Source organism: Setaria italica, chromosome I (genome assembly GCF_000263155.2).
Source record: "Setaria italica strain Yugu1 chromosome I, Setaria_italica_v2.0, whole genome shotgun sequence".
In the NCBI taxonomy this organism is placed as follows: domain Eukaryota; kingdom Viridiplantae; phylum Streptophyta; class Magnoliopsida; order Poales; family Poaceae; genus Setaria; species Setaria italica.
Window position 1 is genome coordinate 12,291,938 of NC_028450.1, and position 27,648 is coordinate 12,319,585.

The 27,648-nt window shown below is 46.3% G+C and overlaps 2 protein-coding genes and 1 long non-coding RNA gene across 3 annotated transcripts; 2 read left to right on the plus strand and 1 right to left on the minus strand.

Moving 5' to 3' along the window:
• The first annotated feature begins 1,781 nt into the window (after window positions 1-1,781).
• LOC111257865 (serine/threonine-protein phosphatase 7 long form homolog) lies at window positions 1,782-2,711 on the plus strand. The gene is made up of 4 exons (XM_022828138.1): window positions 1,782-2,123; window positions 2,199-2,407; window positions 2,487-2,638; window positions 2,698-2,711. The coding sequence occupies exons 1-4, from the start codon at window positions 1,782-1,784 to the stop codon at window positions 2,709-2,711; spliced, it is 717 nt and encodes a 238-aa protein (XP_022683873.1).
• A 43-nt stretch (window positions 2,712-2,754) lies between these two features.
• LOC111256286 lies at window positions 2,755-3,209 on the plus strand. Its single transcript, XR_002676315.1, has 3 exons — window positions 2,755-2,781; window positions 2,931-3,014; window positions 3,095-3,209. It is a non-coding gene; the product is annotated as an uncharacterized LOC111256286 (long non-coding RNA).
• A 4,815-nt stretch (window positions 3,210-8,024) lies between these two features.
• LOC101756954 (xyloglucan galactosyltransferase KATAMARI1 homolog) lies at window positions 8,025-9,624 on the minus strand. Its single transcript, XM_004954747.2, has one exon. It carries the CDS (start codon window positions 9,532-9,534, stop codon window positions 8,032-8,034), a length of 1,503 nt encoding a protein of 500 aa, XP_004954804.1. The 5' UTR covers window positions 9,535-9,624; the 3' UTR covers window positions 8,025-8,031.
• Between the last annotated feature and the right edge of the window lie 18,024 nt (window positions 9,625-27,648).

Genomic DNA, 27,648 nt, shown 5'->3' on the forward strand with positions numbered 1-27,648 from the left:
TATATGTTAGGAGTAGGCTATCTTTTATGAACTCTCTACACTTCAGCATTATGTTACGTCAATACCAATGCTAGACGATCCACTGGTAATAGAAGGTTCTATATTAAGTCTGCTTTCCTTTTATTCAAAGTGCTGCAAGTTTCCACAATGTACATGTGGTTTGAGTTTGACTCCATCACTAGTAATTATAAATTTCAATTTTTTTTGCCAGGCTACTTTTAAACCGCCAAAAGCAATTCGTGGTGGCATCTAAATTTCATTCCCTCAAGTATGGTCATCAAGCTGTTATAGTCATGTTTCCCTTGAAAGCAGTTTGTCTAGTAACACCCAGATTAACAATTCCATCTTGCAGTTAGGTAGCCGCGCCTCCCCGCTCGTCGGTGCCCTCCAGCCGGGCTCGCCCGGCGTTGCCTGAGGCCGGCCGCTCCTTGTCCTGTGGCCGCTCCCGACCGCTCCCGACCAATCGAAGGTAATTGTTGTAATATAATGTAGATATATAGATTTAGGTAAAATAGTAATATTGATAAATTAGACTAGTTAGGTAAAATTTAGATAGATAGGTAGAATTGTTAGATAAAATAGGTAGATAGATAAGTTGACAGCATAGTAAACTAGTTATTACGATATTTAGTTATTACGATATTTAGTTAAGTAAATTGATAGATATGATAACTAATAGCATAGTAAACTAGTTATTACGATATTTAGTTAAGTAGTTGTATAGGTAAGTATTTAGTTAAGTAGTTGTATATATAATTATGTAGGTACATATTAGGTGTCATAGTTAGTTAGTATATGTGACATAGTTAGTTAGTTGTATTTAGTAGACTTAGAATGTTTAATTTATTATGGACTAAATGAATTGTGCGTCGTTATATTGATATACTAGATGGAGAACGTAGTGAGCATATATTACGGAGGCACTGTGGAAAGGGATGAATATGGATGTGTTAAGTTTGTTGGCATGCAGTGCGAGGTTGTCATATTCGATGAGAAACCATCGTTTAGTGAGTTGGTTGCAAGGGCTCGGGAGGAGTTACATTGTTATGAAAATGATGAAATCATAGTCGAGGGCATACTTCACCTAGGTTCCCCTCTCAACATTCAAAGGAAGATAGTCCCAATTCGGTGTGCAGGTCAGTGGGAGAAATATGTGAGGACGGTTATGAATGGTCATTCCCCAAGTGTTGAGTGCAGGTCCTTCCGCTCCTTCGTTCTAGAGCCCATGATGGGTTTTTGGCGCTGCAGTACGACGACCGCTACACTCCTTTACTACAGATGGCTGGCCTCGATGTCATCTCGTATCAGGTTCGTCGTGGGATGCCCAGGTTCAATTCAGCGGCTATAACTGCGTTGGTCGACAGGTACTATTACCACTAGTCATATTCATTTTGTTATGTGTTTACATGTTATCAAATAATAATTCGGCGAAATGTAGGTGGCGACCCGAGACTCACAGCTTTCACCTCCCGTTCGGAGAGATGACAGTGACCCTACAGGACTGTCAGAAGATGCTGGGTCTGTCGATTCGGGGCCAGCCAGTCACCGGGCCGTGCGTCTCAGATGGTTGGAGAGCACGAGTCGCAGCCTTCCTGGGGCGAGAGCTTGACGAGCAGGGGACTCGCACATCTGGAGTGCTAATCTCATGGCTACGGGAACACTTCGGCCAGTGCCCCCAGGACGCGGATGCTGAGACAGTTGGACACTACTGCAGGGCGTGGATACTACACCTCTTTGCCTGCGTTCTTTTCCCAGACGGTACAGGTGACGCTGCGTCTTGGATGTGGATCCACTGCCTCACTGACTGGCACCAGGCTGGTTCTTACAGCTGGGGATCAGCTGTGTTGTCATTTCTGTATCGGCAGCTGTGCGAGGCGTGCCGTCGGTCTTCGGGCTCCCCGTCAGTTGGTGGGTGTGTCTACCTGTTGCAGTTATGGATGTGGTCCCGTCTTCCTGTCGGTCGGCCCGAGATTATGCCGCGTCGACCGTGGTTCCCAGGTGAGCCGCCGAGACGACAGCCGACATGGGCATATATTTGGGATCAGGTTAAGGTTAGCCATACCAGATTGGACCGCGCGTACCTGGATTACATCAACGAGATAGACGCGCTCACTGCTCATAGTGTAAGTGAATTTTTTTTAAACATGCTTCGTAATCTTTTAGTATAACAACTAACGTTTTTGATTAAAATTTTGCAGGTAAATTGGCAACCTTACGACGGAGACGATCCACTTCCTTTTCCTCTTAGCTTCGTGTGTGTTCAGGACGATGATATTTACAGGATGGTGTGCCCTCTTATTTGCTTCTATGCTGTCGAGTACCACCTGCCACATCGAGTAGCACGCCAATTTGGGATGAGGCAGATTTGGCCACCACAGGCGACCTCGACTAGTATAGAGTTACACAAGTAAGTTACTTTCTTTTTCATATATTTCAATACTATTAACTAAATTTTGGCTAACAGTAACGTGTAACGTGACGTGCAGCGTGGATCGAAAGAAGAAGCGGAAGATCTCCGACTGGCCCGCGTTCCACCACGCGTATATTGTGGAATGGGAGCAGTACGAGCAGAACTTGGACGAGAATAACGAGCCGCACACAAACACCGCGTACAGGCACTACCAGAGCTGGTACCAAGGTGCGACGCGGCACAGGCTGAGGGAAGCGTGGACGCAAGATGACTACGCCGAAATCCAGTCATCCGACGATGAAGACACGGTGTACGATCAGAGTACTCGTGCTGGAAGGCAGGTGGAGGCAGGACCAATCCTGGATAGGATGGTAAGACAATGGCTTCACTTTTCTATATTCTATGTTAGGTTACTTAGAGATTTAGTTAGTTAGATAAGGACCTAGTGATCTAACTTAATCATTTAGTCATTTAGTGACTTAGTCATTTGTTGCTTTAGTGACTTAGTCATTTGTTGCAGGGGCGTACCCTACAAAGCTCAGTTAGAGATATAGAGCAATTTCGTCCACGAGTTAGGGACCCCGAGACGCGGAGCTTCCTTGAGGTAAGTCTCAAATTATTCTTTTTAATACTTCATTAATACGTTACATTCTTCATTTGTGTAACTTGTTTTTACTACTGCAGCGATTGTCAAATCGGCTTCGCCGTGCGGCTGCTCGTTGTGGTTGCAGGACTGCCACGACGCGAGACGTGCACGTTCCATCTCTGCGCGAAGGAGGCGTCGGTACGTCCAGCCAAGGCCCATCAGGATCGAAATCAATTGCATCAGAGGAAGACGACGACGACGATGACGACGACGACGACGGCGACGATGAGCAGAGGGCCGAGGAGATTGGCCCGTCTCAGCTCCAGGAGGCTCCCTTGACTCAGCCTACACAGGCTGTAGGGGGCACTAGACTACGTCGTCCACGTTCTCCTTACACTCCAGGCACCGACGCCCTTGGTCACAAGGGTAAGGGTAAGACTAGGAGGCAGTGACGATTCTGATTGCGAACTTTGTATCATTCGGAACTATTTGTGTCATCCTTAACTTTGTGTAAGGACTTTCATTCTGAACTATTGTGGATTCTATTATGAATGTGTCATATGCTTGTGTCATATGCTTCTATGTTTCTATGCTTGTATTTATATTCACTATGCATCTCGTAATTTTGTATGGATTGCATCAACAATTAGGGGAAATTCTGCCGAAATTTCGCTAACAATTACCATTTTAATTTGCTACGGATATTTCAGTAGACTACGACTTCGATTTTCTACGGATATTTCAGTAGACTACGACTTCGAAATGAATTACATCGCAAATTTAACATATGTCGTCTACAAATTGCGTGTCCTTACTTAAAGTGCATTATTACAGGACAACATAATAAAAGTCTCACAGTAGAAAATATTGTTCATAAATAAACCATAGAACTAGAACCTAAATATGGCTACTGAGTGCAACGAGGCCACTTTCCCTTCCTTAAGGCATCGGGATTCTCCTCAACCGCTGCTTTCGCTCGGCGTGCCCGCTCAAGCTTCTTCTCTCTCTCCTCCCTATTTGCAGCAACCCGCCTCCTTTCCTCCTCTTCCTTGTGCTCCTTTTCCGCAGCCTCCTCTACGAGCCTCTTCTCGTACACCTCCTTCCTCTCTGCATCCCAGCGCATCATATACTCCAAAAACTCCTTATCTTCAGGATCGATCTCAGTGTCGATCCACTGCTCAAAATCACATAGCGGTGGAGGGGTCTACAACAAAAGCAACTGTTATAAAACAAAAAAATTATGGACAATAATTATAAGACAACAACATTTCCTTACCAACATGTTAATGCGGCGCTGACGAAGTGTAGGTTCAAACGCAAAGTTGGAACACATCCAATACCTCTGCCTATACGTGGCATGTTCTTCGGACTTGGCTACCTTGCAAGGATCGCCGCAAAAGCACATCGGCACTGGAACACCACTAGGCAGAGGCAATGGATCGAACGCATTTCCGGTCTTCTTAGCGCCATAACTACAATTTTGTTTATTTGGTTCTATGAATCAAACGCACTTAGGAATAAACCTACATTTAAGGTTTTTTCATTTGATACACAACAATGAGTATATAACATAACTACGGGCGTTGAGATTACCTTAGTTTCTTAGCTTTTCCACGCCTCGGCATCCTACATTTGCATGAAAACCCTAAGTTCAAAAATGCAAGAAATATATAACGAATCGATGTGAAAAAAAGGTACGACGGAGAGAGGATACCTTGCTCTTCAGGATCCACGGATGAAATGAAACTTTCCTAAGCTACAATGTCGATTCGTAGTCTAGGACGAAGTAGGGAGAGTTTTTACCCGAGAGAGTGGAGAACAATGAGGATGAACTCTCGGGCAGGAAGAAGGGGCGGTATTTATGGTAGAAGGCTCGGCGCCAGGATGGTTGGCGCCGAGCCTCCGCGCCACGTCAGCCGGCGCCCGCCACGTCGGAGGCGGGGCGTGGGGACCTTGGCGCCAGGATGGCTGGCGCCAAGACGTTATACCTTGGCGCCAGCCAGCCTGGCGCCGAGCCAAGGGTCCATTTTCGGAATTGGTTTCGCCAGGGGCCTATTTGTGAGATTTTTTCGCAAAAAGGGCTAAAAAAAAAAAGACCGCCACAAGCAGCGGATTACACACGCGCTGCGCGGGACACATAAACAGTTGCGGCGCATGGGGCTGCGCGTGGATCGGCTCGGCTATACTCGTCTGTCGATGTGCATCGGCTCGCCTCTGACCTTGCAGTGCACGTCACACCTCCAAACACACGTTGACTTGTCAAAACCATACCACGTAGGCAAAGCCGGTATCAATACAACGAGGGATTAAATTGAGCCGATTTTTGATTAGAGGTGGGACAGAGAAAATAAATAAATGGGGAGTAACCTTTTAAGTTTGATGAAGCTATTGTTTTGTGATTGCACGCGGAATTAATTTGGTCTGCGCTCTACATAAGTGTTTGTTTTATTCTAGAAATTGGCTATTAAATGTTTGGTTTTAGTACCATATATAATATAGCATGTTCATGTTGATCCGGTGACTATGGATTGTAGGGTGAACTGGCAGATGACAATAAATGCACCTGCGTAGTAGATTCGTGCATAGTAGATTTGAAGCTCCATCTCACACCTGAAATTCGAAGATCTCGCTCCGAACAGAGGAGCTCGAGGCCATGGGCAGTGACACCACAATTGCTTGTACGAAACCCTTGTGCTTTCCTTGTTACTAGATGTTAGAATATTCTCTTTTGCTTCTACTACTACTGGATGAAACTTCAATATATATGTATGGATACTGCTTTCACACGTGTATCTTGGAATGAATTTTGTTTCTACCATAAGTTATGAATGTCTTGCACTCATGATTTTAAATAAAGCTACCTAAATTATTAAACATGATGTAACTTCAGTGGCAGTCTATAGGCCTTGTGCATGCATCATTTACTTTGTTTTCAATTGCAGAGGTTTTATGCGGACTCTTAACCATCTAGCAAATGTTGATGCCCATCGTCATCATGTCAGAACATTCCTTGTACTCAGCCATAAGCTCTTATTAGATAACTGCAAATAACTAGCTTCTCACACATTCAGAATTGATGATTTATCTCATGAAGTTTATCTGTATTATTGTTTGTTTATGTTTTTCAGAGGAACACCCTCTTTTCAACAGCAACAAGTGGTGATCAGGATAAAAGCAATCAAATGATATGTTGAAGTACCACTGCTGACTAGAATTAACAATCCTATCCAGGATGTAAATTATTATAACAAGTTAGAAGATCCAACAGATGAAGAAAATGATATTCTTGACCTTGCATTTGGGCTCACCGAAACGTAAGTGAAGATCCCCAAATGGATGAGTTTTGTTTTTGCTCTTATATCCTAATTCCTTGAACCTTGCCATTTCTGTATTCCGCAAACAAGCATTTTAATATTTTGATTCCACCTATGAATCCCCTCTACTCATTCACGCCAAATCCTCTTGCCACATTGTTCTCCACCGCCGCCTGCTCCTGCCGCCTCGTTCTTCTTCGGCACTCACCCTGCTGCCTCGTCGTCCTCCTCCGCCCGCCCCCGTCCGCCTCGTTCCTCCTCCTCTGCCCCGCAGCCCGCTCCCTGCCACCTCGTCCTCCTCTGCCTGCTGCCCCTGCCGCTGCCTCCGCCACAGCCACATGGCAAATTCCCACTATCCCAGTCTCCTCCTCTGGCACCGCTAGTCCCTGCCTCCACTGAGGCTCGCTGTCCCAAGCTCCCAGCACTCCTCCACGCATCCCTGCCTAGGCGGATTTGGAGAGAGCTCACCGGGGATGCGCGCCTCTGCCCACCATTCGCCACTGATGCACGAGCGCCGCCTAGGGTACTGTCTACCCCCTTAGGCACCGCGGTACCCCACCGCCTAGCGCATAATCGCGCCTAGGCGAGTGCGGAATTCCAACTTTTGGAACACTGCATAAATATATGGTGTGCTTCTCCACGCATCTGTATAGGAGCTATAGGCCATTTCAATCACTATGACTTATGTCCTCGGACCAGCTATGCCTGCATGAACACCATCATAAACACCCCATGATCAAACTAGACGAAATAGGAATGTAATCGTGACCAAACCACAAATAACTTACCGCAATAGTGTGTTGTTATGATTTATCCATCGATTCATTTGCCACGCCGCAGTGAGGCGCTGCAGTCAGCGAGTTGGTTGTCTGGTGCTCGGTAAAGACGAAGAGGAAGAGAGAGGATGGTACCTGCCTAGCCTGAGGTGCTTCTTGAGCTCCTCCACAATGGAGCTGTGTCCTCGTCTGTTGTGCAAACAGGGGACTCTGTTTTTGCAGAACTGCAGTTGCTGGATTTAGGATTGTTGCCACGCAGGGCTAACTGTGTGACGTACTACCCTGCTGCACCCATTTCGTGTTACTTTGTTTGGTCAATCTGGTTTCGGACCCTGCTTCTCCTCACCACTGTATAAATAAATGAAAAGTGCGGCAAAAAAAGAAACAGATTTGATCCAATTTTTGCATTTTAGTACAAATAGTAGCAGTGGGGAGAAGCGTGTATATAAAAGATTGGTTTTGACTTTTCTAGATACATTTATTTTGCTATACATCTAGATACTATGTATCTAAAAAATCAAAATGATCTACAATTTGAAACATATTAAATAGTCATAAGCTGTAAATAAGTTGTTGGCACGCCTTGCGGCGTGTGTCGCCCCATCCCGTTTGGCAGGATTCTTCGCTTTTCCCCGGACACCGACGCCGGGAGCGTGATCCCAATTGTGGCCGACATAGCTTGTCAGAATTCTGTTTCATTATCTCTATTTTTCAGTATAAAAGCCCATATTTGTGTAGTGTTTTATTTTGTCTCCTCTGCTATTTCTTTGAATAAGCTCCACGATTACTGGACCATCATCGTGATCATCTTAGGACTACTGAAAAATCCGAGGACGCTGAGAAATTGACGTGGAAACAAGAACAAGCGCGCAAGAAGAGGTCAAAGCAAAACGAGGCAACGAGATTGATGAAAATCTGACAAAAGTGACACTGTCTTATTGCAATCTATAAGTAGGGATCGAACTCGTGCGGCCCAACATGCGTCTGCCCGTCCTCCAGCAGGTCGTACTTCCAGCTATCCGGCCCGTCCACGCTGTCCTGGTACTCCCGGCCCTCCGCCGCGGCGCGGCGCCTCTTGGCCACGCGGCGGAGCACGGCGTCAACGGAGACGTCGAACGCGTCCTTGAACGACACCTGCGTCGCCGCCGGGTCCCTGTACATCACCGTCGGGATGAGCCGGACCACCTCCTCCTGCATCCGCGCCACCGTCGCCGGCGGGATCCTCCTGAGTGCCGCCTCGATGCTGGCGTTCCGGTCCACCACGTCGGCGTGCGGGATGAACACGGAGTAGCTCCGGTAGTCCCTGGGCAGGTGCCACGTGTACTGCAGGTACGCCGACGCCGGGTGGAAGAACACCGGGATGCAGCCGGCGAGGATGGCGTCGAACGTGGCCTTGCGCGTGAACGAGTCCCCGCGCGGCTGCACGCAAAACACGGCGCTCTCCATCAGCCGCAAGAACCGGCCGGGCGAGTTGTAGAGCCCGTGCCTGCCGCCGAGGATCCCGCAGGCTCCCGGCGACGCGCGGCACTGCTGGATGATCTGGGCGCGCACGGTCTTGGTGGAGCCGCTGGGGAGCAGCGCGCCGGCGAAGGCCCAGAGCCACTTGCGCTCCGCCCGGCGCACGCGGTCCTGCCAGGCGGCCACGTCGGCGTCCGACGACGGGTGGAAGTGCGACGGGAACGGCACGGCGAAGTCGTTCCCCAGCCAGGGGCTGGCCTCGATGGTGAGCAGCGTCATGTTGCGGATGGCCGGGTAGGTCATCAGCGCGTTGCCCCAGCCGCCGTCGTCGGCGCGGATGAAGTCCCAGGTGCCCCGCCCGAGGACCAGGAAGTGGTCGCGGCCGCCCATGGCGCGCCACTCGCGCCGCCGCGTGAGCCAGGCGACCAGGTCGCGCGGCAGGGCGTCCCGCGCGGCGACGTCGCTCTGCCACAGGGTCAGCGACGCGTCGAAGCCGGCGTAGAAGGGCACGAACACGGCGTCGGCGGCGGCCGCGTCGGCGGCCATGCACTCGTACCGGCGCATTCGGGCGTGGAAGATCATCGCCAGCGTGTACTGGTCTGTGTCGTACGCGCCCCTCTCCGGCAGCCCGGTGCCCTCGCCGCCGAAGAGCGGCACGCCGAACCCGTCGTTCGCCACGTGCCTGCACATGTCCATCCCCGTGGAGTGCTTACCGCAGGCGCGGGCGAGGTCGGCGTTGAACCGGGGCGGCAGGTCGTACATGTAGATCCGCCGGCCGGCGCACCGGTCCTGGCCGAGCCAGCCGCTGAGGGACGGCGGCAGCGAGGGGAGGGAGAATGAAGACGGCTTGAGGAAGATGGACGCCATGTTGCCCTGCATGGCGTAGTGAAAGTAGAATAGCAAGGCCCAGAATGTGGTGGAGATCACCGCGAGATGGCAGATCCAGGACGGCCGCCGGAGAGAGCCGGCGCCGTAGCCGTCGTCGGCCATCGCTTCTTCCTCGACGCTGGGCAGGTAGACCGAGCGGCGCTTCACCAGCGCGTACGGAAGTATCAGTGTGCTAGTGTGGATGGGGACGAGTGTAACAGCTCAAGGCCTCGACCTACGAGATCTACACCATATACTCTGCACAGCAGGCGATCGATGCATCAATGACCATGCATGCAATCTGTAAGTTACTTACACGAAGTTGACTTGGTAGTTTTTTTAGGCAGCCCGATGCATCAATCACATGCAATCTATAGTCAACTACACAAAGATAATGACATGATGGGTTCACTACTAGATTTTTCTAATGCAACACCAGAGAAACGTTGCAATATGCCCAAAATCGATGCAATATCTAGCAATTGCAACGGTAACTGTTTGGTTGGTAGGCGTGGCAAGTACTGGCGTTGCATAGCTCTTTGCAATGCCCAAAATCGATGCAATATCTAGCAATTGCAACGGTAACTGTTTGGTTGGTAGGCGTGGCAAGTACTGGCGTTGCATAGCTCTTTGCAATTTTTTTTGGGCCATTGCAACTTATGATAATTGCCACACACATTTTCGTTGCATTATAGAGTATGGCAATGGAGGATTTCGTTGCATTAGCATGTATTGCAACGCAAGCAGTCATTGCTATAGTACATAGTTGCAACGTTCAAACTCTGTGGTAATATGGTATTTCGCAATGATTTACATAGTGGTAATAGAATATATTGCCACGAAAATTTGACGTTGTGACATATCCTATGGCAACTAAATTTCTTTCGTGGAAATAAACTATATTGCAACGGAACCATTTTCGGTGGCAATAATTAGTTTTGCAATGGAAACTATTACGTGGGGACTGTTTCTATGGCAACACAATTGCTTTCGTGGCAATAACTCATATTGCCACGGAAACATGTTTGGTGGCGATAATTCGGTTTGCAACGAAAAATATTACGTTGTGACAGATCATATGGCAATAAATTGGTTTTGTCGAAATAAACTATATTGCCATGGAAACATATGTGGTGGCAATAATTCATTTCACAACGGACAATATTTAGAAGCAAGATGATATGTTGCAACGAATTAGCGGTGAAGGTTATTATGTATTATTGCAACTTTTATCTTCCGTGGCAATAAGTTGTTGTGCAATTGAAAGTATATAGATGCAATAAAAGATGTTGCAACGAACTGAGGTTGCTGCAATTATTTGTTTTTGCAACAGGTGGATGTATTTCTTTTCGCAACTGGAAGATGTTTTTCGCAACGGATTGCATTTTATATATTTGTATATCAAATCGTTTGTGCAATGAAATGATTTCACCAAAATATGAATTGCATCATCATGAATATAAAACCAAGCCATCTCGACATTCATAAAGTCAAAGTGCCAAATACATATTCCAAATCGAAAATAGTTCATAACTAGTGTTGGTATATCAACAATACTAAATCCTTGTAATGTAGGCTACAGGAATCATGCAATACATTGATTTTCCTTGTGTCAACCATGTCATGACTCTGAGCCCATGCGATCCATTGAAGAAGAATGTTCCTGTCCAAAAAAAAAGAATGCAGTGCATCAACAAAAGGGTCTCATAGTGCAGTAGTATGTACTAAACAAACATGATCTTGGTAATTTGTCTTGTGCTTGTGGACACGTGCTGGCACATAGCATATTATTCGCACACAGGAGACTGCTCTAAGTTTACTGATGCACTTAAACATAGATTATAAATCAGGTTTACTTCTGCATACCTGTTGGCTTCTTGTGCGCACACGTTTTGTAGCAGCATTCAGTAGTTGCCGTGTACTAATATACGCTCCTGCCACATTGTTGCTTTTGCTATTTTGAAAAAGACCTCGAGACACTGTACTAGTTCTATGTTTTCTAGCATTTTTCTCAACTGTTAGCGTAGCATCACTTGGGATGATGCTCCTTGGGTCAGTCTGCATAGGAAAAATAGGTGGAAGTAATTTAGGGACAAAGCACATTCCAATATGCTAATTTGTGTAACAAATATCCAAATTACCTTTACCTGTAGTAATGGGGTTTTTCTCTGTTCAGCAAACTTTGATAGCATCTCTTTCATAATATCTTCCCTAAGTGCTTGCCTTTTGTTATTTTCCTCTTCTTGAATCTGTAGCAATTTTTCTTCCAATATCCTTTCCCTTTCAGCCTTTTCATTTGCAAGTTGTTCTTCTAACTTGTCAACCTTTTGTTGGAGCGTATTATTTTTCTGGTTGGCCGCTTCTGTAGCACGGGCTTGCTCTTGGATTTGAGCTTTCAGCAATTCACTGCGTGATGGAGTTTTAAACAAGTAAGCATGACCGTGGGTTCTGTGGGTTTTGCATCCTGTACTTTGCTTGTAGCATATTTGGAAAATATTGTTTTCCTCTGCAGTGGAGATGGGATTTGTATCATCATTGCGTTCTCTCTCGGAAAGCCTTAGGCATGCATTGTCCTAATTTAAACAACAACATTGGTGTCGGTATTGGACATTAAAAATAATAAGAATAATGTTGTTAACAGTGAACTATGTAGATTACTTACATACACAGCCTTAGATGCTTCATCTGACCATTGCCCATTCTTCATATGAGTACTCAACCAAAGATTTAAATCACTTGGTTCTTCTCCTGTATGCACATTAGCTTGACATGTATGCAAAAAGATGGCATGAATGAAGCACATTAGCTTGACATGTATGCAAAAAGACCGTACCATACAGCAAGTCTAAGCATTACCTGCTCATGGCTCATGTTGGAAAATGATTTGGACCCCATGACATGGTTCGTCTTTGCTTCTTCACGGTTCTTGGAGTTCTGGTTGCTAGCTTTCTGTACAGGGTGTAAGTAAAAAAGTACATCAGTAGTGCATTGATCGAACTAGTAATAAATATATGGGATATATGGAAGGACGAAAAGGAAATGCTATGAGACCTTGAAATTTGGAGATCCAAAATACAAGATAAGGTAGTGCCATTCTGCAATGTCAAGGTCTTCTGGCTTGTGTTTCATTCTTGCTGCGTGGCACTGACTGATAATCTCCATTATTTGTATCACGCCATCGCGATGGCCCAAATCTTTTCCTTTGCATCATCAACGTCTACAAGCACCCACCTATTCTGTTTATGTGAGAACACATTCAGACGGAGAAGTATTTGGCTATTTGAGGATTATTATAGCAATCATGCAACAGAATTAAACATCGTACATACCAGTGTGTCGGATGCTATAGAATTTTTCACATTTTGATGTATGTCTTTCCATTTGTTGACTCCAATAAGTGGAGCCCTTTTCCTTGTAAACATTACAATTTCATCCACAAATGACCGAGCGTTAGGGCCTACGGGACCTCCCAGCTTTGTGGAAAATTCGATTTTAAGTTTCTGTGAGCCGCTCCTTATCCTCTTTATGGCTGCTGATAAACCTTTGAGGGCACCACATCCTCCTTGCTTGCGCCCTTCACTGGAGTCTCCTATGAATCCATTAAGTAAAAAATGGTCAGATAATTGTAGCAATGTAGATTACATTAAAATAAAATTTCCAATGCATAACACACCTTTATCGCTTTTTTGTCACGCCGAGCATGAGTTGGCCTATCTGATGGTGCTGATTGCATGGCTGCAAGACCTTCATCATCAGGAAGGTTTTGAACTTTGTCATTGTCATCTTGATCTAAATAAGATACTGCATATCATACAATGGATCCACATCAGTCTATACATTTTTTGTTCACAAGTAATATTAACTTTCATTGCTGAATGAATGAATAGAAATTACTAATGTCTTGAAGATACTCTTTATGCCTTAACCATTCTTTATATGTCTCGATGGTTTCGTCCCTATAATCATCTTCAAATTCTGCACGTAACGAATATGTAAGTGCAATGGATAATACAACACATAGCTTATATAAATTGTGACTGGAGGAATTGTACCTACCTGTGGCTGGTTCATCCTGCTGCAGGTTTTGAAGCCCTATCTTGTAAGCATCTATTTGTTCTCCTGTCCATCGTCCTTCTGTAGTTGTTTCCCTTCGTCGCTTCAAGGGAGTTATGGTTACCTACAAGTTAGTCTGTTGATCCCTTGTCAGGAGGATCCTGATTTTCCTGTCTTTTGAATTGCTTTGTAACATGGCTGGGATTTGGTGGTCATAATCAAGAGGGACGAGGGCTGCTGTGTTCCTACCACATCGCTCCTTATAGTACAAGAAGGCACGTCCACAATAGCCGAGCTTTGACTTCAAACAAACCAAGTTAAAAAATGTGATATTAGCCCTATGACAAGTGAACTAGGCAGTTTCATGATCCGAAGGTGCCCCGACGCAATCAATAATTACACACCACCTCTCACCAGTGAGTCTGCAATCAAACTCATATGCAATCATTCACTGACCAAGGTAATGTCCTTACTCTTACACAGGAATATTAATCTATAAATTCAATAGAGGGCTATATATAACCCTAGCACTAGAAACTAGGCATGTATCGAGATCTTCCAATTTGAGATAGGAATATAACCCTAGGCATGTATCCAGATCATCCAATATCACATAGGACTATAACCCTATGCGAATTTTCCATTTGATTTCCAATAGCCTCAAAAAACATACCTGGTTCGGGGAGGTTCAAACAAAAACTCATCAGGACCATCGTCTTCAGTCGCCATCTCTTGGTCGCCGACGGTGTGGGGCGGAGTCGGCCTCCTACCGTCGAATCCAGTCGCCATCTATTGGTTGCCGGCGGTGTGGGGTGGACTCAGCCTCCTGTCGTCATCTTCGGTCGCCATCTCGACAAGGAACCGAGAGTTGTCGGGTCGTCACCCCACTCTCCCCCACGAACGTCAAGGAAGCGTGATTAATGGCGCCGAAATTTTAGTAGATGGGGATTGGTAAAAATATATGGAAGAGTTATTTCGGTGGGGCTAGGGGGAAATTTGGGCAGGGCAAGCGGGAAAAATTTGGCTGGGGAGGAGGAGGAGGTGTTTTGGTATATATCGACACGTTATGTTTCATGCGTGTTTAATTGGAACATTTGAGCAATGTGTTCAATATTGAAATCACTATGCACATTACTTCATCTATACATGTATATATTCACATGGCACACAATAAGCTCCCCTTGGCATGGCTCATCCAAATAAAACGGCTTCACCGGTGAAGCCAATGCCTGTGAAGCCAATAAACATAAGGCATATCCCTTAGTGAGAGAGAAAGCATTAGGTTTGCATTGGAAAGTATATCGATTAGCGTGGAATAGATATGAACAATCTAATGAAACTAAGTTGACACCATAAAGTTGAGATACTTGACTCTCCAATATTCTTGGAATGACTTACAATTAGGTACTCCCTCCGTCCCTTATTATTTGTCACTCGGGAAGCGGGTTTGTGAGGGAAACACAGTTTTCTAGAGACAGATAAAAAGGGACAGAGGGAGTACTTTGAAACTCCAAGTTTCTTGGAATAACTTATTATTTGGTCAAAGTTGAAACTCCCAAGGTATATTTGACCATCTTGATCTATGAGTGTATAGTAAAATTAAATAGTATGCAGATAGCATTAAAGACAACTCACGGTATAATTTGTCTGTATTGCTGTCCCTATGTGACTTATACAGACGGCAGCTGCTTAAACTGTTGAACGTGCCCTAATTTGGTCAAACTCCAAGTTTCTTGGAATGATTTATACATAGAGTCAACCCATATATATGCATGCTCATGATTTTTAGGATCACATGCGCGCAACAAAATGAAGGTTTTCTAGCAAACTTGTCTTGGGCCACATGCTCATTGTGGGTCCGGCTCCACCTGTCACTGCCTACTGTAGTGTGGCAGTAGCCCCAAGGAGTTGGCAGGCTCAGCGATGCACACATGCACAATCCAGCATCAAAGATCTTCTCGTCGACACTGTGCCACGCCACATGTGTGCGCCCGTGCCATGATTATGTCGCGCGCGCAGGTTCCCCATGCATACCCCATTTAACACAGCAGTTGATGCCCTGCCTCACGCCGTTTCGCGCCGCCCAGCTGCCCTTTAACTGGTCCTTCAACTGCTCTATCGTCCTTTCGTTTCCCCAGTCAAGAGGCGTCTCGTCTCCCAGCGTGCGGTTGCGTTAATGCTCTGTCTCTCATGCGTGCACGCATATATAAGGGCCCTCCCACAACAAGCCCTCTGCACCCTCCCGCAACAAGCTGTCGCCACCATGCCTCGCCGCTTGAAGACTACTTGGGCCATGCTCAACCCTTCCTCCTCCGCTCCTCACTCCCCGACGACGCAGCCTCCCTCGCCGTCGTCCGACAATTCGGACGGCTCCTCCTCCCCACCTCGCTCGACGCCGCCGCCACCTCCCCCGCTGTCGTCCGACTCATCGGACCTCGAGGTCAACCTCGAGGATGATCCGGATCGGGAGAGCGATTTGGAAGAGGAGGATTTGGTGATGTCTCAACAGGGGCCATGTCCGGAGGAGGTTGCCGTCCTCAACTCCTTAGAGACGGCACGGCAAGAAGAGGAGGACCGGTGCCTGTGCGCCATCACAAGAAAGGAGACTAAAGACTGCATCCTCAGGTGCACTCTAGAGATCTTCACTGCAGAAGCGGAGCACGCCGCCTGGAGGAAGGATCAACGGGTGGCGATGGAGGTGGAACGCCACCGGCGCGTGGCTGGAAGGAAAGAACGGGAGGAGGCGGTAGCGGAGAAGGAGCGGAAGGGGCACAAGAACTAGTTTATATGTAAATGTTGTCAATGGAATGAACTGGTCTTTTGTTTCGATTGTCGAACTTGTTCTTTTTATGTTTTAACGATAGTGGTAATGGTAACCAGTTAGTAGTTTTATCTTGTTCTTGGAGTTTTTGCCAACGTTACCAGTTAGCATAGTAACCTAAAAACACGGTGCAAAGGATCCAACACTCACTTGAGTAGGAGTACTCGGTAATAGCAGAAGTTAGCCGGTGGAATCAATGTAAATGTGGTGATCAACATCAAGTCACATCAGTCGCCCAGCCCATTTTCACGTACACATCTAGTACTCACTTACTACTAAAGCGGCACATCTACACAAGCGACTTAAAACCAAATGCGCATCTACACACAAGAAGAGACCCCGGAGACAGTGGCATGTAATCATACGTAGTCACATGTAATCATATGTTTCACAAGTCTTAACTAAAATTATTGGGAATTTGGTAGGTTCTACAATGTTTGTTAATCTAAAAAAAATGCACAATATATGTAGTAAAAAAATGAAAAGTAAAAAAAAGGACCACTGCCAAAGGGGGCCCGATGAGGCTCAGCCTCATAGGGAGCCCAATAGAAGGCTCAACCACGGAGGGAGCCCAACCGAGCCCACCAAGAGCAAGCAGTCAGGTAGCGAATCAGGTGGCGTATTAGATGGTAAGTCAGAGGATTTCGTTGGTGCTTGTGCACCTCCCTTTTTAAGTATGGCAAGGAGCTTCTTCGTGAGCGAGGTGGTACTAAAAATTGTGGCCATGAACTCTGGCGCAACAGATTTTGTATGTGGGCTGGCCCATTACGAATTCTTCCCCGTTCCCCCATCTCGCTCGCTTCTTCCCACATAAGGCCCCAAATCGCTCCACCCCGAGCTCCTGCGCTAGCCGCCGCTCTTCCACCGCACCGAGATCAAGTGACGCCTTCCGATGAACTTGGGATCTGACGCCGCCTTCCGGTCAACGGGTAGGTCGCCAGCTAGCGAGGAACGGGTAAGTCGCCATATCCCAAATCTTCAGTTTATTATATTATCAGATTCACCGTTAATTGCAAAGAACTACAAATTATGACAATTAAACAAAAAATACATCTTCCGCTCCGTCCATAGTAGAATTCACAGGCGCAATGTATCCAGCATCGATGTAGTCGTCCGTGTCGTCTTCTTCATCTTCATTTGCTAAGTCAATAGTTGTTGGTTTGGGTACAGACTCAGCAAGAGACTTTTCAATAACAAATGCGTCACCGATGACACCTTCAACGCCAGTCCTAGTCCAGTTTGTCAAATCTTCATGTGTGCCCGATTCGATCATATCTCCGACTCCGACACCGAGTGAATCAACATCAATTTCTTTCGGGTTTTCTAACTCGGGCATGAAGAACACATTTCTGGGGTTCATTCTAATAACAGTGCTCCAATCTTGTTTCTTTGAACCTTTCACATAAAACACTTGCTGAGCCTGTGTCCCAAAAATGTAAGGTTCAATTAAATATCGCAATCGAGTTGTATCGATATCTATAATACCATATTGATTCTTGTTGAATCCTCTACCTTTCCTCCTACTGGCAGCAGGCACATCGTACCAGTCACATTGAAACAGGATGACTTCCTTTTGTGTCAGGAAATCTAGTGCGTAAATTTTTTTGACCACACCATACCAGTCAATGTTGCCAGTAGTAGGATCACCATTCACAACAACACCAAAATTTTGTGTAGTCAGATTCTTCTCTACATGAGCAGTTCTGAACAGAAATCCATTGATGAAGCACCTATTGAAAACACGTGCCCGATGGTCTGGTCCCTGAGAAAGTGCATGCATGGTATCACTTGTTTTTCTTTCTACATAAAGTATGTTCATCTGCAAGAAGTATAAAAGAACAATGTATAAGTACATGAGCACTAAAAGCAATAAAACCTGTGAGAAAATTGTACTTCACCTTACGCTCGAACCAGCCTACAAATTGTTCTGTATGACGTTGTTCAACATTCTGGACACACTGTTTTCTGAGTAAATCCTTATGCATACTACAGTAACGGGCAAAAAGGGGGGAATACAAAGTCAACAAAAAAACATGTATGTGCATACTCCAATGTAAGTAAATTAAAGTTACTACTTACTTGGCCCATGGAATAACCTCATCACAATTTGTTAATATCCAGTACCTCATTCGCTGCATATCTAGCCTAGTAAGTTGCTCAATTGCAAATCCTTTCTTAGTATAATCAATGTTGTTGAATATGCTTAAACCTGCTGGTGGTTCATTCACTGCAGCCCTTTCATGACGCTCTAGACGATTAATCTTTGTGTCCACATCATCCAAAAAGCGAGAGCAAAAAATCATGCACTCCTCTAGTATATATCCCTCTGCTATTGAACCTTCAGGATAGGCTTTGTTCTGCACATAGCCTTTCAACGTACATAGATACCTCTCTATTGGATACATCCATCTATAGCATACAGGTCCTCCTAGTTTAGCCTCTTCAGCAAGATGAACTGGCAAATGCATCATGATATCAAAAAAAGCTGGTGGGAAGATCATCTCCATACGACAAAGAGTCTCTCTAATCGAAATGTTCAATTTTTCTAACTCTTCGGTGCTCAACTCCTTAAAACATATTGCCTTGAAGAACCTACTAAGCTCAATCAGTCATTTAACAACCTCTTGTGGCAGTATGTGACGAACCACAATGGGTAATAGTTTCTGAAATACAACGCTAGAGGCAAAGCGTATTTGTCATTCATCACCAAAGGATGTTGATCCTTCCTCATGCCCAAATGTTGCATGTCCAGACGAGCCTTCTCGCTATCCTTGGATTTTCCTGCCATGTCAAGCAAGGTTCCCAGTATGCTCTCACATATTTTTTCAATGTGCATCACATCCAAATTATGCCTTACAAGCAACTTTTCCCAGTAAGACAGTTCAAAAAAAATACTCTTCTTCCTCCAATTGTGCCATCTAGTGTCCTCTTCACGCTGCTTCCTCTTTTTAGTCGTGTTCCCAAACGTCACTTGCTCAAAGCTTTCATACTGTTTCAGCACACCTTCCCCATCCAGTGGCACTGGAGGCTCTCTCGTTTCCACCTAGTTGTTAAAGCTAATCTTGTTGCGGCGCCACCTGTGATCCATTGGTAAAAAGCGGCGATGACCCATGTAGCAATGCTTTGAACCAAATTTCAGCCATAAATAGTCAGTATCCTTGTGGCAGTATGGACATGCAAACTTGCCTTTTGTGCTCCAACCAGATAGCATGCCGTATGCTGGGAAGTCATTAATTGTCCAAAGTAGAACAACACACAGAGTGAAATTCTTCTTTACCTTTGCATCCCATATCTGAACACCGTTGAGCCAAAGATCTTTGAGCTCATCAATAAGGGGCTGCAAATACATATCAATGTTATTTCCTGGAGATTTTGGCCTCGGTATCAACATTGACATCATCCAGAACGGTTGTTTCAAACACAACCAAGGAGGCAAATTGTAAGGGATTAGGATCATAGGCCATGTAGTGTATGTCACGTTCAACATCCCAAATGGATTGAAACCATCAGATGCAAGACCCATCCTAACATTACGAGGATCCAAAGCAAATTCCTTATAAATTTCATCCACGTGTTTCCATGCCATGGAGTTAGCAGGGTGCCGCATTTTTCCATCTTGAACAAGTCCCTCCTTATGCCAACGCATATATTCAGATGTGGTCGCTCTCATGTATAACCTTTGCAGACGAGGGGTCACTGGAAAATACCTTAGGATTTTCTGTGGAACACGCTTCTTAGGTGCAGCATCACCACTAGCTTCCTCCGTCTCACTTGAACCAACAGGTTTCCATCTAGTCTCTCCACATGTTGGACATTTATCCAAGTCAGCATATTGTTTTATAAATAAAACACAATCATTGATACATGCATGCATCTTTTTGTAGTCCAGCCCAAGATCACATACTACCCTTTGCACTTTATCCAAACTATCTGGAACACAATGACCTTCAGGGAGCACAAGCGAGAATAGCTGAAGCACAGCCTCTAGAGCACTGTTACTGAGACCAAACATGCACTTAATCTGAAATAGCCTGACAATGAATGAGACCTTAGTAGCCTCCTTGCAACCTGGATATAGTTCTTTCCGTGCCTCAGTTAATAACTTAAAGAATTTCTTAGCGCTTTCATTTGGTTCTTCAGTTTGGATTTCTCCATGTATTGCACGACTGATTAGTGAGGAAACCAAATCATTCATAGACGGACCATCCCCTGATTCACCATCATTGCCAACTCCTTCAGTGATGCTCGCATATGAATTCTTTTCTTCTCCTTCCCCTTGGATGAAACATTCAGAAAATCCCCTAAAAAGCAAATGATTTCTAATTTCCTCAACTGCTGTATGACATGGAACGACATCTTGTACATGGACATGGTGACGTATCTCCTTTACAAGTGCCTGCGAATCTAGTCTCCATAAATTTCTTCAATTCTTTTTGCCACTGATCTGATCCTTGTGGCAGCCGCATCCAACTCCGATCATCATTATGCGACATTAATCTCTTGCATATACAGTTAGTTGCTCATATCAGTACGCTAATAACTCCCTCCTTTCTCCATCTATATATTATTACCTCCACGTCATCCGACGTTCGGCCGTCACCGCCCTGCTGCCACCGCAACCAGACCCTGTTGCCGTCGCCGCCCTGTAATTACCCTAGGGCAACGACAAGGGTAGCAATGCCAAATAATAGGCACGAATGTGTTGGCGCTAAAAGTCAGCCAATTGACTCTCAGCGTCGGACACACGACCCGGGAGAATCTGCTTAGCTCTGTTCGGGTAATCGCCCTGGTGCGTTTCGCGCGGCGTGCCAGCCAATCTGACCTGTTGATTGGCAAGGAGAAAACGTGTCAAATTCCAGGAGTTACGATCGGCTAAGGTTCCGATCTCGAGGAAGCGTATCAGCGAATCGGCCGATTTGCTATAACAGGGTAATCGGCTATGGTATAGCCGACAACTAGGCAGCGGTTATGAAGAAAACTACTAGAGTAAACTAAATAACACTACAGGAGAAACACTTGAAATAGATCTAATCGGCTACAATAAAGTAATAGATGAAAACAAAAATAAGCCGAAAGTTCTAATCTCAAGCTGGATAACCGGTGATAAAACTAGAACAACAGGTAAAACCTAGAATTCTAGTAAATATCAATAACTAGTAAATAAATCTAAACGAAACTACAGTGATGCGCCCGAAGTTAAATCTTAGATATTACTCGATAAACAGAACTTACAGAATCGGCCGGAGATCGTGTCGATGTAGCCCTGCCAACCCGTACGAACTCATGAAAGAAGAAAAGTATTGGCGAAGTCGCCGACTTGAAAGTAAAGTACGAGGGAATAATAGATTGTTGTATTGATTTGATGTGTTGTTTACAGATCTCTAAAGGTGGCTATTTATAGCCTGTTACAACCAACTTCTTAACCGACTAGGATCTATCTCTAATTTTAAACGAAAACAAATATTTACAAGTACAACTCGTATCGGAGTTGGTTGTTGCACTCCTGTGGGCCAATCCCCCCTCATCTTCTCTTTTGCGACTCACTTTAAGCCCATATTGGCCCAATTGCTCCAGCCTCTCAATCAGCCGATTACTACCAACTCCGTCCGCCATAACACTGCAGCGCCAATCGGCCGATCTCCAACTGTAGCACCAAATCGGCCGATTCCCAATCATGACTTCTTCAACTTGCCGCATCGGCTAATCCTTTCCCCCTTTTTGACGCCGATTCCATACGTGTCAAAATCTGGTGTCAACACATGCCCCCCAGTTTCGGAGTAAAACATAATCTTTACTTCAAAATTCTTTTCAACTTCCTTTCCAAAAGAAACGCATTAAAAATATCTTTCCGTTTCGCGGTCTTCTGCCTGATGATTGCAATCTTTTCAAAACGGACGCCTGGGACAACCACTCCCCCGAAAATCGTGTAGACGGCGTGGTAAAAATCCCGCCTTTACCCCTTCTCGGACCGTCCTTAAATACCAGCACGTCCCACACTTTCTTTTTCGCAAGCCCACATCTTCCTTCTTTGGCGCACTGGTTTCCTTCTTCCCCCGGCGCTCCTTCAGCTTCCGATCTCCTCCTCCGGCGACTTCTTTTCATCCGCATTCCACACCATCTCCCCAATGGTGACACCATCAGGAGCTCCACCAGCATCAGAGACCCCGGCAGTAGCTCCAGCAGCGGCGGCGACGGCTCCATCGGCGGCAGCAGGAGCTTCATCAACGACAGAGGTCCCACCGACGGCCTCGGCGACTGTAGCTCCACCAGTGATTCCGCCGACCACGATGAGCTTCATCATGGAGGTATTTACCGGAGCCTTTCCTTTTACTTTTCACCGCCCAGGCATCTGTTTTAGATCCATTCTTACTTCTCTCCTTTTTACCCTTTTTAGGCGGTTAGGCACCAAATCACTATTCATCTTACCGAAACCCCTGGTCTCATCTGCCTCGGTCCTATGGAAAACCCAGATCCAACTGATCTAATCAACTTGGAAACCCATAGAATTCCATTTAAGCAGTCGACCATGGACTTAGATCATTGGTCAGGCACTTTCAGATCATGGCCGAATGAAACCCCAAGCTGGAAAGAGTGGTATCAAAGGATAGCCAATTCTAAAAGAGTTCAATGGAATGAGCGAAAAATGGGCCAATGTATCGACTTGTCCTTATCCCAGATGGAAAGGAATGAGCCCTTAGTGATAGCAGTTTCCTATTTTTGGTCCGACGCTCTCAACGCGTTTCTTTTCGGACACGGGCCCATGAATCCCACTTTGGCCGATGTCCTAATGTTGACCGGCCTTGAAATCTCTTCTCCTGACACCCCTTTCCATTACTTGGTCAAGCCAACCCATCGGCTAGAAACAAAAGGAATCGGCGGGTGGAAAGGATTTATTAAGAGCAACAAGAGGACCGGGACAGTCACAGAGAGGGAGTACGCGGCCTTCTTGATGATGTGGCTGGAGAAACACCTCCTCTATGGCAGAGCAACTAATCCATCTTCCAACACACAAGTTCTGGCCGAAGCATTATCGATAGGAGCTTCTGTTCCTCTCGGGAAACATCTGCTAGGATCAACCTATCATATGCTGCATCAGATCGGCGTCAAGTTATCCAAAGGAGAGCCGATCGGAAATCCAGGTGGCCCCTGGTGGTTCATCAACCTATGGCTCAATCTGTACATGAGCAAGATCTCACAGCAGCGGGTGGAGCACATGAATTTTCCCAACATCGAATCGGCAAAAAATCCCACCGTACGGTGTCGGTGTACCTCCTTCGGTGAAGCAGCATCGGCTTTCTCTGGTTGCCAATACTCCGCCACCAAGGTAGCCGAATACTTTAGATGCTTCTACAACGGCTTCAGCGAGGAGACAACTAGCTGGTTCCCGTACCAGAGATCGGAACCACTCTTCGAGCTTCCCCCTTGCTTTGACTCAACGACCAACACTTTTGATGACGACCTCACAGATGAACTGATCAAGCCAGGGATCTTACCGGCAAATTTCTTCTCGGGGAAGAACGCCCCTACTTATGAATTTTATAATCCATCTGTCGCGGCGCGTCAATTCGGCTTGGGTCAGCTGCCAATTTATGCCTTCTTCACCGGCCGTGCAAAATTCCGAGACGAGCTCACCAAAGGTCTCGATTACAGTCGGCTGTACGACCGAGTTCCTGACTCCAGCACCATCGATTTGACCAATTGGATAGTGGCCCCTTTTGCTGTCAAACAGTTCAAGCTATGGTGGGCAGAATGGAAACAACATCTCTTCTGTGCTTCTCCGGCGATATACTGCAACATCCTGGATCCCGACAACACAGATCCGAATGCAGAGGTATCATTTCTTCCTCAGCCGATTTTGACGCCCTTTTTTCTCTTTTTATACCACTAACTCTTATTTTTCCCTTTCAGTCTGAGAGTCGAGTCCCCCCAAGATGCAGCCGGAGCGGTCGGCCGATAGAAGATTGTTGTCCGTACATGGAGTTCCCCCTTATCGGTTACCATGCCCCCTCCGTTGACGACATCACCGGCCGATTGAAGCACCCGCCAAAGAAAATCATAAAGAAGACAAGCCGCCGAGTGCGTGCTCACACGGAATTGGCCGATCCACTTGCGGCTGCATCGGCGGAATCTTTGGTTGCGTCGATTCTCCCGGTAATCGAGGAAGTTGACCCCCAAGCTGCTACAGAAGCCGGGGTGGCCGCTGCATAACTGCTGCTAGAAGCCATTCAGGTAAACTTGTTTTTAAGTCTTCCTGATTATTCTCCCGATGCTGACTCCTTCCTTATATCAGGCCGCACAAATTGCCCCGGAAGCTCCACAGCACTCGGCAACGCCCCAGGCAGAAACCGGAGCACCAGTACTTCCTCCCACTGAGGTATAGGGTCTCTTAACTTAATTCTTTGCAAAAGTAATGGCCTGATCACTCTTGGTGTAGGTCATCGGCACGTTAATTGTGCCTTCCGAACAACCATCAGCCAGAGAGGCTTTCCAAGAGGCCGGTCCAAGAAGGACACCAATAATCATCGAATCCTCCTCCTCCGATGAACCAGTTGCATCAGCTCTTGAACTGAGGGCAGCACTCCCGCAGGCGCAAGTAGAGGAAATCCGCTTCAAAGAAGTAAGAAGTCTATTATCTAAATCAGCCGATTCGCTATCACCGTCGGCTAACTTATTTTCCTTACACTTATTCTTTTGTAGGAACAGGACACTCCCAATAATAGCCTCTTTTCATTTGCGGTTGCCCTCTTCGATGACGAGAAGGTCGCTTCTCACCAAGTTACCTTGAGCTCGATCCCTGATGATGTCCACACCAAGCTCGAGAGCATACGGACCCTTCTTCAAGAAGACATCAGCTGATTGGTGGAGGACGCTTCGCCGATTCAGCAGCTCTTCAGTGACGTCAGTGGCCGAGTCCCAGAAGAGGTGGAAGAAGCCCTAGCGCCCACCGCATACATTGAATTGATGCGGATCCTAGTGTTTAGGGCTCTGTGTCATATGGCCGATCGCGCCAAGCTGGCCAAAACTCGTGAGGAGGAAGATTCGTACAAGCACCAGGCCCAAGAGGTACACCATCGGATCCATTTCCTTGAGAACTCCCGCTTCGGTATTGTCGGCACTATAGATCGCCTCAAGCGCCGAAGGGCGGAAATCGCCAAGGAGATGGAGCAGGTGACCAAGGAGATAGCCATCGAAGAGCAGAAACTTCAAGATCTTCCCTCCGTCATCGCCGATCTGAAGCAGGAGAGGCAGCACTTGGCCCACAAGGCCCTCAGACTTCATCGCCATATGCCAGAAGTCCCAGGATCGACGGACGACGACCAGCAGGTTTTAGACTCGGCCGATCAAATTAGGCGACGAGCGATTGCGACCATTAATGCCCTTCTGGGATGAACTGTAAAAGTACTGGCTGTTTTGTAAGAACATTAATGTCCCTGACCATTTGACGCCCAAACTCAATCTTGACCCGTCCTTCGCGGCGGCCTTTCATTTATTACCTTTTTTACTCTAATGGGACGCGCCTTACCAAACTTTCGCTTCTTCTCTTCCTATAAGTACCACCCCCGGTACTACCTTCAAGGGCACTCGCCTCGCTCATCCTCTCTCCTACTGGTTATTTGTTCCATCAGGATACTCGCCAAGATGTCCTCTTCATCCTCCTCCTTTTCTTCCCCTTCCGTCAACTAGGTACGAGATCTGTCTTTGTCTTTCCTTCTCCGGTAGGATCTTTTAACTAATCTGACATTAGGCGGTTATGTGTTATTCTTTTCCGAGATGCCTTAGCCCCAAACTCGAACGAGCGGTCGAACTCATGCACTCTGACGAACCGCTGTCGCAGGAAGACCAGGACTTGATCAGGTTCCATCATGAAGAACTTAGAGATCATATCCCTACCGACGTTAGCGGATCTGGGATCACATCGACGACAACTGTTATAGGCGGCCGCCAGTCAACAAGAGCCACCCACTCCCCCATCTAGTCGCCCTCGAAGACACCGTGGTAGGAACATCTCGCCTAGTGCTGGATCGAAGCCACCCTCTTCCTCACCAGGTTGAAGCAGAAGCCACGATGAAAGATGTGGAAGAAAGAAGCACCCGTCTCCTGACAGAATTAGGTCAGATTGAGAGGGAACTGAAGAAGAAGCGTGGTTGAGTATTTTTGTTCTAAGGGCGACTTGTGCCATGTCGGCCATGTACCTTATCGTCCGTACCGAATGATAAATCAGCCAGCATGAACGATTACTTTTCTCCTCAAGGCGATTTCATTCTTCACATTGGCTATATGATTATCCAGGAACTAGCCATTCTATCCTGTCATACTCCGCAACCATTTTATGCATCGACCCATATACTGGGATAATATCTTTTCAAGTACCTCCCATTCAAGGCCCTTGTAATTTTTTCTCCTTCGATTGTCTCCATAATGTATGCATTTCGCGTAGCGCATCGGCCGATTCTATATGGCCCTTCCCAAGTGGGAGACCATTTACCGAACTTAGGATCTTTAGACCCAATCGGCAGCACCAACTTCCATACCAGATCCCCTTGGGAGAATTGCTTGACTTTAACTTTCTTGTCATACCACCTGGCCAGCTTCTTCTTATTATCCTCAATGCTCATCAAGGCCCTCAAACGTTGACCTACCAAATCGTCGAGTTCCCTTTTCATGAGCGAGGAGTAATCATCGGCTGCCAACTGATCCTAAAGCGACGTACGTCTTGACCCTGTTCTCAACTCCCATGGCAACACTGCTTCGTGACCATACACTAGTTGATAAGGGGATATCTTGGTAGCCCCGTGGGAGGCCATCCTGTACGCCCATAAAGCTTCGGTCAGACATAAGTGCCACTTTTTAGGCTGTTCCTCAATCTTCCTTTTGATCAACTTAATTATCCCCTTATTGGAAGACTCGGCCTGGCCATTAGCTTGAGCATAATATGGAGAAGAATTTAGCAACTTGATCCCCATATCGGCAGTGAATTCCTCGAACTCTCCTGAAGTGAACATCATCCCCTGATCGGTTGTGATAGTTTGAGGGATGCTGAAGCGGTAGACAATGTGGTCTCTCACGAAATCGACCATAGCGGCCGATGTTATGGCCTTTAATGAAATCGCCTCTACCCATTTGGTGAAATAGTCCGTGGCTACTAAGATGAACTTATGCCCCTTACTTGATGGAGGATAAATTTGTCCGATGAGATCTATTCCCCAACCTCTGAATGGCCACGGCTTGATTATCGGGTTCATGGCCGATGCGGTCACGCGCTGCACGTTTCCATATTTCTGACAGGCTTGACACTCTTTATAATATTTGAAACAATCCTCAAGGATTGTCGGCCAATAATATCCATTATTCCTAATCATCCA

Coding starts and splice junctions, on each gene's coding strand:
- LOC111257865 (XM_022828138.1), top strand. CDS start 1,782: ATGTGGATCCACTGCCTCACTGACTGGCACCAGGCTGGTTCTTACAGC. Junction 2,124..2,198: donor ACGCGCTCACTGCTCATAGT/GTAAGTGAATTT, acceptor AAAATTTTGCAG/GTAAATTGGCAACCTTACGA. Junction 2,408..2,486: donor ACTAGTATAGAGTTACACAA/GTAAGTTACTTT, acceptor CGTGACGTGCAG/CGTGGATCGAAAGAAGAAGC.
- LOC101756954 (XM_004954747.2), bottom strand. CDS start 9,534: ATGGCCGACGACGGCTACGGCGCCGGCTCTCTCCGGCGGCCGTCCTGG.